Source organism: Heterocephalus glaber, unplaced genomic scaffold (assembly GCF_053883595.1).
Source record: "Heterocephalus glaber isolate CG9 unplaced genomic scaffold, H.glaber_assembly_v1.0 deba00001532, whole genome shotgun sequence".
In the NCBI taxonomy this organism is placed as follows: domain Eukaryota; kingdom Metazoa; phylum Chordata; class Mammalia; order Rodentia; family Bathyergidae; genus Heterocephalus; species Heterocephalus glaber.
In genome coordinates, this window is record NW_028258330.1 from 2,565,440 (window position 1) to 2,576,434 (window position 10,995).

A 10,995-nucleotide genomic window follows, 5' to 3' on the forward strand; every position below is an offset into this window, starting at 1 on the left:
TGTACGGTGGAAGCCCCCCCACCTCCGCCGGCCATGTGGCAGCTGAAAGAGTCATCGAAGCCCAAGTGTATTTGCGCTCGCACACAATTTATTACCGCTGAACATATGGCCAATATTTTGACTCACGTCAGTCGGGTAAGGAAAACAAACAGAGAGCGCGCGGCGCGGGGGAGCGGCCCCCTCCGCTGGGGCTGCGCGGCATCCGCGGGGACCGGAGCCGGGAGTCGGAGCCGGAGCGGAGAACCACGAGCAGGAGCAGGAGTAGAAGCAGGGAGCTACAGACGGAGCCAGAGCAGAAGTCAGAGCCAGAGCCCGGAGCCTGGAGCCCGGAAGGGGAGCCCTCAGCGGAGATCCGCGTGCCCAGGCGGCTGCGCCCAGGTGAGCTCCTGCTCGGGCTCTCAGCGGGCTCACGCGTCGGGCGTCGGCAGCCTGGAGATGCGATGTGGCCGCGATGGGGAGCCGCTCGTCAACCTCTCTCCGCCAAGCACCAGGCGTCTGCTCTTCGGCCTCCGCAGTCGCCGGAGACCGGGACGCTCTCCGAATACGGTTCCCGCGGCTCGCCTGCCCAGAGGGGTCCCCGGGCACAGCGGTCCCCGCTGGCCAAGCAAGGCTCCTGAGTCCCCTGCGGGGCCCTGCACCGCCCCCCCCGGGGGGGGGGGCTCGGGACCCGGGTCGGTCCCTGTGCCACCGAGTTGTGAAGCAGCAGGTGGGCAGAAACAGGGCGTGTCCAGTCCTTTCCAGACTTCTCGGGTCAATGGGGGAGGAGACTCTGGGGGGAGAGACAGCTGCAGGAATGACACCGGCCGCCTGGAAAAGTTTTACCTGAGCCGAGGCTAGATGCTCGCGCCGCGCACCCTGCGGCGGGTTGGGGACCCCAGGCTGCAGGGCCTGGCCTACGCGGGGGCAGGGTGGGAGGAGCGCTAAACCCGGGACCCCGCCCGCGGAGAGCACGCCCCTGCAGACCCGGTCGGGAAGGCGCCGGGGGAGGGGGAGCGGAGGGGCGGTCCCGGTAGGTGGACGAGATAAAGACGCGCCTGGAGATTCGGCGGGGCTGTCGCCGCGCGCCGGGGAGCAGGAGGCGGAGCGGGCGCCGAGCCCTCACCAGCCTCCTCCCCGACCCGGTGCGGGTGCCCGACGCTCCCGGCTGCCGCGGTGAGTCCGTGTGCGCGCGAGGGTTCGGGTTGCGGGCAGCTGCCGCCAAAGCAGAAGTCCCGGGGTAATTTGGAGATGGCGCCTAGTAGAGAAAGGGGGTTCTGCTCTGGCGGGAGGAATGGGGGCGTTGCAGAGCCGGAGGACAAGTAGCAGGAGTCGAGGCTGGAAGGACCTGCCCAGGGTGGAGGCTAGAGAAGACTTCAGTTGAGGGGGAGGTGACCCAAGACTGGAGTTTGGGGGGTATGTGGGGGGGGGGGTCTCCTGAGCCGCGCCCAGCGCTGGACAGTTCTTGTTTGCGACAGTAGAGATCGCCAGAGGATCAGAAATGAGCCTCGGGGGTTCTGCAGGAGTCCTGCTCTCGGAGGGGAGCCCCCTCCCCTAACACGCTCACCCACAGAGGCCCTCGGTGTGCCCCACGCGCAGTCTCCACTTTGGTGGCACTTGAGGGTGGGAAGGGGGCGTTGCATCTAGGGCACGGTTTCGTCTTTCGATGCCACATTGGAAAGATAACAGATACCCACCCACGCGCTCAGTGTCCTCTCCCGGTCCTTCCCGCCAGCCTTGAGCCCAGGCTGAGTGGCCTCCGCACGGCGAGGGCTGTGGCGCTGGCATCATCAGCACGCCTGGCCCAGCTTTGAGGGCCGAGCGCTAACCGCTTCGGAGAGGCCGCTTGTTTTCCAAAGTCTGGTGGTAATGATTTCGTCACGTGGTGAGAAGTAAATTCAGATAAGAAAGTGCTTTCAGCGCCCTGATTCCTAGAGAAACCCAAATCTCCCCACACTGAAATCGCCTTTATCAGGCGAAGGTCGGGCTCTGCTGGGAGAACGTTCCTGAAGGCAACGCTGACAATGCGTAATCTCATTGTAACATATTTAATCATCGAGAACGAATGAAGCAAAGGGGTTTGCCTGGGGAGACCAGGCTTTTGGTTCCCCAATAAACCGGTGATAAAGGATTGGCTAGAACAGGCTCCTTTGGCCCGAGGGGGGCTTAAAGCCACATTTTTAAAGAAAATATTAGAGGGAGGCCTGTTCCATTTTGTAGGGTGCCCGGAGGCACATTACGTGTTCAATTTAACATCCATGAAAGTTAAACGGCTTTGCTCGCCTCTGATTTTATTGGATGCATTTTCAAAGATCTCATTAAAGTGCATTTATCAAAGTCCTAACATATGCCCACAAGGTCTTTTACGCACACAATGAGGCTGATTAATAGAAAGAGAAATCCTAATTTCTATTACAGTTTACATCCTCAGGAGATATTTTCCTTTTTGGCAGGGAGGGGGCAGATAATTGGGAAAGTGTATGTTTCACCTTGCAAATGAATAGTCATTCACTTAGATGCCTTCCTCCTGCACCCACAATTAATTGCTCCTGGCTGGAGGTTCCCAATACCCCTATCTACATGGCTTCAAAGCCCTTCTGCCTTTCTTGTGGGGTGGGTGAGGACCCTGGGTGGGAGATTTTCCTGAGACACAGTAGAACTGTCTCTGGCCTTGGACAACTTACTTATCCAGCACCTTGGATGGGGGGAGGGCTGGCTGTCTGGGAGGTAACCCTTGTTCTTCCCTTCCTGGTATTTAAGACTTCATACCACAATATGTACCAAAGTGGGGCTGTCTCACTTTGGATTTGCACCCAAGGTAGACTGAGATGTTCCTCCCCTTCTCTGGCCCTCGCTGTCTGGTCCCAAGGCTAGCTGTCCAACCAGAGCCCTGCTTGGTCTTGGTGTGGCCTTCCCAAAGATGTGCAGGGACCTCCCCACAGTCACCTCACAGACAGCAGAGACTTCCAGGGACCCTCCATATCCTGGTCCTTGGGCAGAAGGGGAGAATAGTAGGAGGTGGGACTGAGCAGACACAAGCCTGACTTCAGGTGTTCCAGGTCAGGAGAGGTCTCCATGTGGGACATCACTAGGCCACACACCTGGATTTCTTTCACTCAGGATGCCAGAGCTGATGCCCCTGGTTCCTGCAGCCTCACCCCCCAAACCAAACCCCAGCACCACGGGGCCCTTTGGGACCTGGGGTCTTTAAGGCAATGTCTTTATCACATGCTCAGGGGCCAGAATAGGTGACATTTTCCTTCTCCATCGATTTCAAGTGTGTGCCATGCTCAGAGGACTCTCCAATCTGAGATAAAATAAGCCTTTCCCCTCCGACAAATCATTGTGTCCTCACATTAATCCCCACTGGAGCAGGAAGGTGCACTGCCTTTGTTTCGGGAGTGAAGGGAGGGAATGTTGCACCTTGGCACTAGGCAGACCAGCCCGGTGATCTGATCTGTGAGGTGCAGGGCCTGAGAGCTGGGCAGCAGACTGGACCAGGAAAGGAGTTTCCTTTCAGCCTCTTTTCATTCCAAAAAGGAGAAACGAGGGGAGAAAAGAAATGAAGTCAAATTAGTGTTTGCAAATAAAGGGAAGGACCACATACTTTTGATGATGGGGAGTGCTTTTGTGGGTGCGGAGGGAAACGGAGTGTGTCAAATAGGGCTGCTAATCTTCAGGCTTTGAAGCTTTGGACTCCTCCGGGCGGCCCCAACACCGTCCACCCCCACCCTAGGACTTTTTCCTTAACTCCCCTGGAAGCTGCACCTCCGAACAGGCTTTCAGCAGCCTGGGGGTGGGGGGGAGCTCAGTGTCCCCAGAGGCCGTTAGCGCCCAGCGCAGAGATGGGGGAAGGGCCGCTGTCACTGAGAATGCACAGTCCTTACCTAGGCTGAAGGAGGTTCTCGGCGTACTAGGGCCTTTCCCCCGCTCCCTAAAGTAAAATATTTTTCTTTCTTGCCCTGTGTGCTTGGGTATAGACCTCACCCCCCCAACAGGGGGAGCGTCGCCGAGTTGTGGGGAGTGAGAGCTGGGACGCAGGACGCCTCGCCGCTGCCCGAGGCTCCTGGACACAGAAAAGGCGCTCGTGTTTGAGCTACCTGGGAAGGTAAACACTGGGCCGTCTTAGAGGGCCACTTGTCATGGAGTGGGGCCACTTAGGCTGTGTACATTCACCTCCCCGCCTGGGCCTCTGAGATTGTTCAGCTCCCTCGCCATGCGCAGGGCTGCGCAACGTCCCGGGACCCTAGCTCCAGACGCCCTGAAAGAAGCTGTGCTCTGGCCTCCAGGGACAGGTCCTCTTCCTCCCCTCAACCCCAAGTGACTAAGCCTAGAAGGATGCACACAGAGATTTGTACCTAGAGCCCCAGCGTGGACCGGGAAGACCTGGCGCCAGGCGGGCAGGTATCCCGCTACCGTCTGAATGCGAGTTGTTCCCGACACGAAAGGAAGTCCGGCAGGTCTTACTCTGCTCTAGGCACCCACTTGGACTTCCCCCCCAAGTTCACAGCATCAGACCCAGTCGCCAAGCGTGCACAAGCTCCCCGACCCCGGCCTCGGAGCCCAAGCTGGGACCAGAACCAAGTCCTCTCTTGGCGTCCAGCTCGAATCTGGCAGCGATCATAAAGAACTCCGAGTGGGGGGACCCGTGCACACCCACTTCCAGCGAAACATTAAGCGCGATGCTGACAGGTTCCCAACCGGCAGGCAGGGTACAATAATAAGGATTCTCGGGAGGGGAAAGGGGCACGAGGCTGGGACCTTTCTGCCTCCCAGATCCCGAGGAAAAGGAGATCCCGGTTGCAAAAGGCCGGGCTGTGGTTGGGGCAGCTTTCTGGGGAAGCTTCGGCCTGAAATCACCTGTTTCCTTTGGGCGGAAGAGGTGCGTTTGGCGCCTGGATCCTCGCCTATGGCGGCCAGGAGCCCAGCCCACGAAATCGAGGGGACCCGGGAGCAAGCTCTGGGCACGGGACTTGCCCTGGCCGCCAGCTGGGCCCACGCTGCCGTCCGCCGGCCCCTCCTGGGGGACTTGCATTTTATGATCTTCCTCTAACAAGCCCAGTTTCTCCCTTCCAATTATGGGCCTCCCAGCGGTCTCCCTGCGCCTTTTCAATTGCAAATGTTAACGCTTTGGAAGTGGACGCGGAAACCACAAGGGCAAAGAAGGAATGGGGGACGTGGACTCACAGAGTCCCCAGAGAGAGACTGGGCTGAGCAGGGCGAGGCTGCTGAGGCCAGGCCCCGCCTCTCCAGTTCCCTCTCAGCCTGCCTGGCCTCTCCGAGGCAGAAAAGAGGGATTCGGAGCTGGGGGAGGCTGGAGCAGGGGCCCTGGCTCGCTAGGGATGGGGCTGGTGGAGGGAAAGGTCAGGAGCCGGGGCAAACCTGGCCTTTCTGATCTGGGCTGAGGACCTGGAGCTCAGGGTTCTCAGGCAGGTCCTCCCTGCCCCTGACCCATTCCCAGGGGCCTAGATTCCCAGAGGGAAACAGGGATCTCTCAGGTGCTCTGAGCACCTCACCAGGTCCCCAGAGTGAAGGGAGGGGATCAGTCCCAGGGAAGGAAGGCCTACTATGCTGGGAAAGCTAAGAAGATGTAGGAACTACAGGAAGGCAAGCTGTTCCAAGCTGGAGCAAACTGGCTCTGGAAGGTGTCTCAGCTGACCCACCCCACCCACAAGAACCCAAAGTTGGCTCTGAGGATGTGCAAAAGGGAGTTCTTTCTTCTCCACCCAAACCAAGAATTGGCCTGGTCTAAGTGGGCTCCACTTTGCCCTCAGACTCCATCACTGGTGGCTACAGGGGTCCCCAAGAGAGCCCCCTCCCTGGGGACAGAGGACTAAGGGGAGAGACGAAAGGAGGTTCTTTTCTTCAATGCTTGGGTTGAGGATCTTTTTCTCACCAGTTATTTATTTAGCAGCTGAGTAACAGTAGCTGGGCAGGCCCACCCCAAGCCCCATGTCCAAATTCGGGCTTCCCGGATTCCTGGAAAACCGACTTCCGTCCTGCAACTGGACAGGCCTTGGTGCTCTCACATTAAAGGGGGAGGAAGAGGCAAGACAGGGCGGCTGAGAAAGACAGTCTGGAAAGAGGTTGGGGGGAAAGCACGAAAAATAATGTGTTTGAGGAACACGATTCAAACCAGTTTGTAATTCTTGAAGGGAAAAAAGGGGGAGGGGAGAAAGGAGAAAAGAAAAAGTAGGAGGAGAAAAAGGAATCGAGGAGCGACGACATGAAGGGGTTTCCTTAATATTGTGGACGGATTCAGAAATGAATGAAGAGATAGTCCATTGAAAAGGGTTGAATGCCATGACAACTAGCAACAACCTTAGATTTATTCCAAACAGTTAGGACACATTGAAAGAGAGCGTCAATCATGTATTATTTCGCCACTGAAATAAATGCAAAAACCGAGGCGGGACAAAGGCTTCCAACGGGAGCGGGACATTTGTCTACATTTCGCTCATTGTCCGCAGCTTAGCAATCGGTTTGTATTTGTGTTTGCCCGGGTCCGACCACCCAGGACGCGCCAACGAGGGGGTCGCTCCACCCTGGGCCATTGTCACCCACGTCACATACTGGGGGCGAGGCAGCTAGGGCTGCGGAAAGCCGCCGAGTGGCCCGGAGAGAGGCGCCCTCACTGGACGCTGGCAACCCGGGGTGGCAGGGGCGCCGCGGCGGCCCCCGCAGCTGCGCGCAAGGAAGACCCAGGCCGCGCGCTCCGCTCTGCCTGCGCCAGGCGGCCTGGGTTGGGGGAGTTAGGGGCACAGAGACCGGGACCCCCACAGGCGACCTTCTCTGCCTTCCTCGCCCCCGGCGCTCCTTTGGAGCAAGCAAGCATCAGGTAGCAAGTCTCCCCTCAATTTTAAACTGGACGGAGTGGCCTTTTTCTTCCCTCGCGCGGAGGAGGGCTGTCCCAGGAAAGTTCCGCTCCCGGGCTGGGGCGAGGTTGCAATGTTGGCACTAACCTAGAACTGCGACCCTGAAGCGCGTCCTCGAGACGTACCCCTGCGGGTTCCAAAGGGAGAGGAAATGGAAGGATTTGCACTGGGGAGGATAACTCGGGAGAAAACACTGCACCACTGGCCCACCCTGCGACCAGTCCCCCGAGGCTTTCTGGTCCTCGCCTGGGTGGTGGCACAAGCCCAGCCCACCCCCGCCGCAATCCTGCCCTCTGCTTCCCGCCGCTCCACCTTTTGCTGCAGCCTGGAGGGGAGGGGGTTGCAGAGGCAGGGATAATAGAGGCCAGAGGGGAACGGGCCGCAGGTCCTTCTCCGCTGGCTTGGAGAAGGAGGCCAACCCGAAGCCCGGAGCAGCCGGAGCAGGACCCGGGCGGGTCAGAGCTCTGCGCGCCCTCCGAGCCGGCCAGCAGAAAGTGAACTGCATGTCCCTCTCAGCCACGAAGAAAGCGAGGATGTGGGGGAGTGGGGGAGGGAAATAAACTAGTCTTTAGCAAATAAAGGCCGGCTAGAGGGGGCTGGAGGGCTCGCGGTGGCCCTGGCCGGAAGGGAGCGGGGCGCTCTACTAGGATCTCCAGCTCTTCCGCGGTTGACTAGAATCAATTACTTGCCTTGTCATTTCTAGTACTCATCCTTAAGCCTCAACCAAAATATTGACCTAGGAGGCTTACAGAAGTTGGGTTCTTGCCATTTGAACCGGATCTTGTTTGGGGAACCACCAGCGACTCGAAGGGGAGATTTCTGCGGCTCAGCCGCCCCCTCCCCCTTTTCCAAAGGCCCCACTGATCGCCGGTTTTCCGGCTTGCTGGGGGTGGGGGGAGACCGGTGAATGGTGAAGAAGAGGGTTTTTTTCCTCCTCCACTGTCTGTTTTGTTTTCCACACCACCACCACCACCACCACCCCCCTTAAGATGCAATTTGTTAAAACGGCCCTTTCAAGTGCTTGGACTCTGCAGCGATGCGGTGGTCCTTTGTATGTAAATACTGGGTAAAAAAAAAAAAAGCAAAAAAAAGCTCGACCGGTTTTTGCAATTAATTGACAACGTTACACCTCTCATCTCGCTCTAGAGGGCCGTTGGCTGGGAGCGCGGAGCTCCCCAAAACCCACAATTTCACATCTGCAAATACTGTCTTCATCCACTTGACTCCCAAGACCCGCCCACACGTGGCCAACCTTTGCGTTTTTAATGTCTCTTCCCCCTTTTTTCCACTCTTCCCTCACTCCCTCTCTCGCTCCCCCTCCTCCCTCGCTCCCCTTCCCTCCCTCCCGCTTTCTCCCCTCCCCTCCTCCCCAGGTTCGTGAGTGGAGCCCAGCCTTATATGGACTGATCGCTCGGGCAATGGCCCATTTTTTCCTCGCCACCAGCCGCCACCGCGCGCCTAGCGGCCGCTGGAGCCCGCGCTGACGCCTCCTTGGCCCGGCTCCTGGAGTTACAAACCGGCCGGGCGCGCACTCCCACCGCAGCGCGCTTCTGCAGAAGATCGAGGCTGGGGTCGGATTTCGTTCCTTCCCCTCCCTTTCCCCACTGTTTCTTTCGCTCTCCCTCTTTCTAAAATAATAATTATCCCAATAATTAAGGCCCATCCCCCTCCCCTCCCCACTCCCTCCCCCCACCCCTCCCCCGCCCGCCGGGGCTGGCGAGCGCCACGAATTGACCAAGTGCAGCCACAACTTTGCGGCATAAATTGCGGGGTCCCGAACCATGTCGCTGACCAACACAAAGACCGGATTTTCGGTCAAGGACATCTTGGACCTACCGGACACTAACGATGAGGAGGGCTCAGTGGCCGAGGGACCGGAGGAGGAGAACGAGGGGCCGGAGCCCCCCAAGAGGGCTGGGCCCCTGGGGCAGGGCGCCCTGGACGCGGTGCAGAGCCTGCCCCTGAAGAGCCCCTTCTACGACAGCAGCGACAACCCGTACACGCGCTGGCTGGCCAGCACCGAGGGCCTGCAGTACTCCCGTGAGTATCGAAGCTTTCGGTCCTGGGCGGGGACCCGCCCGGTTCCTGCGGCCAGCCCCGGCCCGGACGCGGGTGCCCAGGGGGAAGAAGCCCTCTGAGCACAGGTCCCTCCTGGGTCCCGAGGAAGGTTTCTAACACTTGTCTGGGGTGTGCTCTGTCCTGTCCTCCTCCAGTCCCCCGTCCCTGCAAAAGGCTTGGTCATAGAATTTTTCCCCCCAACGTGAGTAAGGAGGAAGAGGAGAAGGGAAGCCAGAGTTATTTGCAGATGTCACCCGTATGTGATGGCCCCGGCCAGGCCTGGGAGCTCTCGTCAGAGCGGAACTGGCCTGGGCCCTGGAGATGGGCCGCGAGCCTGGTCCGACCGCGGGAGAGGGTGGGGGAGGCTTCGGGTGGCCTGGGTATAAGTAGCTCACCCTGCCCCCTGCGCAATCATAGAGGACGCTTTGTGTGGTGCGGGGGTGTCAGGAAAGCCCAAGAGCAAAAGCGAAAGCCCCCAAAAACCTGCCTTAAATGGCCTAGCCGATCAATGCTGGGATTGTGGCGTTTTTCTTTTAAAAATCTGCCCACGTCTCTCCAAAGAGGAAACAACTTAAGGGGGCCGGAGCCCTTAACCCGAGATGATCTCCCACGCGCCCCTCCCCGCCCAAATCCACACCCACATCGTGCGAACCCCCAGCACCTCGAACCCGGGGTCCCCACTTCTGCAGGTTATGCTCTTTCTCCAGGGAGACCCGGGCGCTTCCCCGAGCGTGGAGCGAAGCTGGTCTGCTGCGCCCAGGACCAGGGCGCACGGAGAATCCGCGGCGCCGGCGTGGCCAGGGCTGCGCGCGGCCTCCAGGCGCTCACGCGCTTCTCTCCCCCGCAGTGCACGGGCTAGCGGCCGGCGCGCCCCCCCAAGACTCCAGCGCCAAGTCCCCAGAGCCCTCGGCCGACGAGTCACCGGACAATGACAAGGAGACCCCAGGCAGCGGCGGCGATGCGGGCAAGAAGCGGAAGCGGCGCGTGCTGTTCTCCAAGGCGCAGACCTACGAGCTGGAGCGGCGCTTCCGGCAGCAGCGGTACCTGTCCGCGCCTGAGCGGGAGCACCTGGCCAGCCTCATCCGCCTCACTCCCACGCAGGTCAAGATCTGGTTCCAGAACCACCGCTACAAAATGAAGCGCGCGCGGGCCGAAAAAGGTATGGAGGTGACACCCCTGCCCTCGCCGCGCCGGGTGGCCGTGCCCGTCTTGGTCAGGGACGGCAAACCGTGCCACGCGCTCAAAGCCCAGGACCTGGCCGCCGCCACCTTCCAGGCGGGCATCCCCTTTACGGCCTACAGCGCGCAGTCGCTGCAGCACATGCAGTACAACGCCCAGTACAGCTCGGCCAGCACCCCCCAGTACCCGACAGCACACCCGCTGGTCCAGGCCCAGCAGTGGACTTGGTGAGAGCCGCCCCTGAGACTCGCGGCCCAGGCCAGGCCCACCCCGGAGGCGGCGAGGAGGACTTGGTCCTTGGTGGTTACTATTATTATTATATTATTATCGGAGAACCGGTCTCCTTTGGGCTCCGTTGATGAGGCACCGAAGGTTCCATCCACGACTCTTTCCCCGTCTCTCTCTCTCCTTCGAACCTTTGGAGGGGGTTGAACTCTGAGCCTTGTTTACAGACGTGTTTGCGCAGCTTCGCTTCTTGCCTCTCCCTGGGGACACCAAACCACCCCAGCGTTAAAGTCCTCACTTGAAAAGGAGAAACACAGCAACCCTTCACCCCGCTTTCGTGAATTTTGTAAAATATGTTTGTGTGAGTAGCGTCAGCCGTCTTCTAAAGCAAGTGGAGAACACTTTAAAAAATATAGAGAATTTCTTCTTTTTTAATGAGAAAATACTAAATATTTATGGCCATGTAAACGTTCTGACTACTGGTGGCAGATTTTGCTTTGGGTTGTAAATATCGGTGGTGAATGTTGCCAAAATGACCTTCAGGATGGGCCTGTTTCCCCTCGGGGCCCAAAGCCTTGGTTTGTCGTTTGTTTTGGTTTGGTTATTTTTGGGTTACCCCCGTTTTCTTCTTTTTTTATTTTGTTCAGTGAAAACTTTTTTCAAATATGAAAAAGGACAGAAA

At 58.8% G+C, this 10,995-nt stretch overlaps 1 protein-coding gene across 2 annotated transcripts; it reads left to right on the forward strand.

The window, feature by feature from the left end:
- The first annotated feature begins 230 nt into the window (after window positions 1-230).
- Window positions 231-10,748, forward strand: Nkx2-2 (NK2 homeobox 2). 2 transcript variants are annotated; one of them, XM_087188630.1, is made up of 3 exons: window positions 231-378; window positions 8,225-8,891; window positions 9,757-10,748. In XM_087188630.1, exons 2-3 carry the CDS (start codon window positions 8,633-8,635, stop codon window positions 10,317-10,319), a joined length of 822 nt encoding a protein of 273 aa, XP_087044756.1. In that variant the 5' UTR covers window positions 231-378; window positions 8,225-8,632; the 3' UTR covers window positions 10,320-10,748. The 2 variants fall into 2 exon arrangements, with proteins under 2 accessions (XP_087044756.1, XP_004840959.1); XM_004840902.3 differs by lacking the exon at window positions 231-378 and adding an exon at window positions 1,068-1,152.
- The last annotated feature ends 247 nt before the right edge of the window (window positions 10,749-10,995 follow it).

Excerpts from the sequence above, each read along its gene's own strand:
- Nkx2-2 (XM_087188630.1), top strand. The coding sequence starts at position 8,633 with ATGTCGCTGACCAACACAAAGACCGGATTTTCGGTCAAGGACATCTTG. Across the intron at positions 8,892-9,756 it reads CGAGGGCCTGCAGTACTCCC|TGCACGGGCTAGCGGCCGGC; the intron begins GTGAGTATCGAA and ends TCTCCCCCGCAG.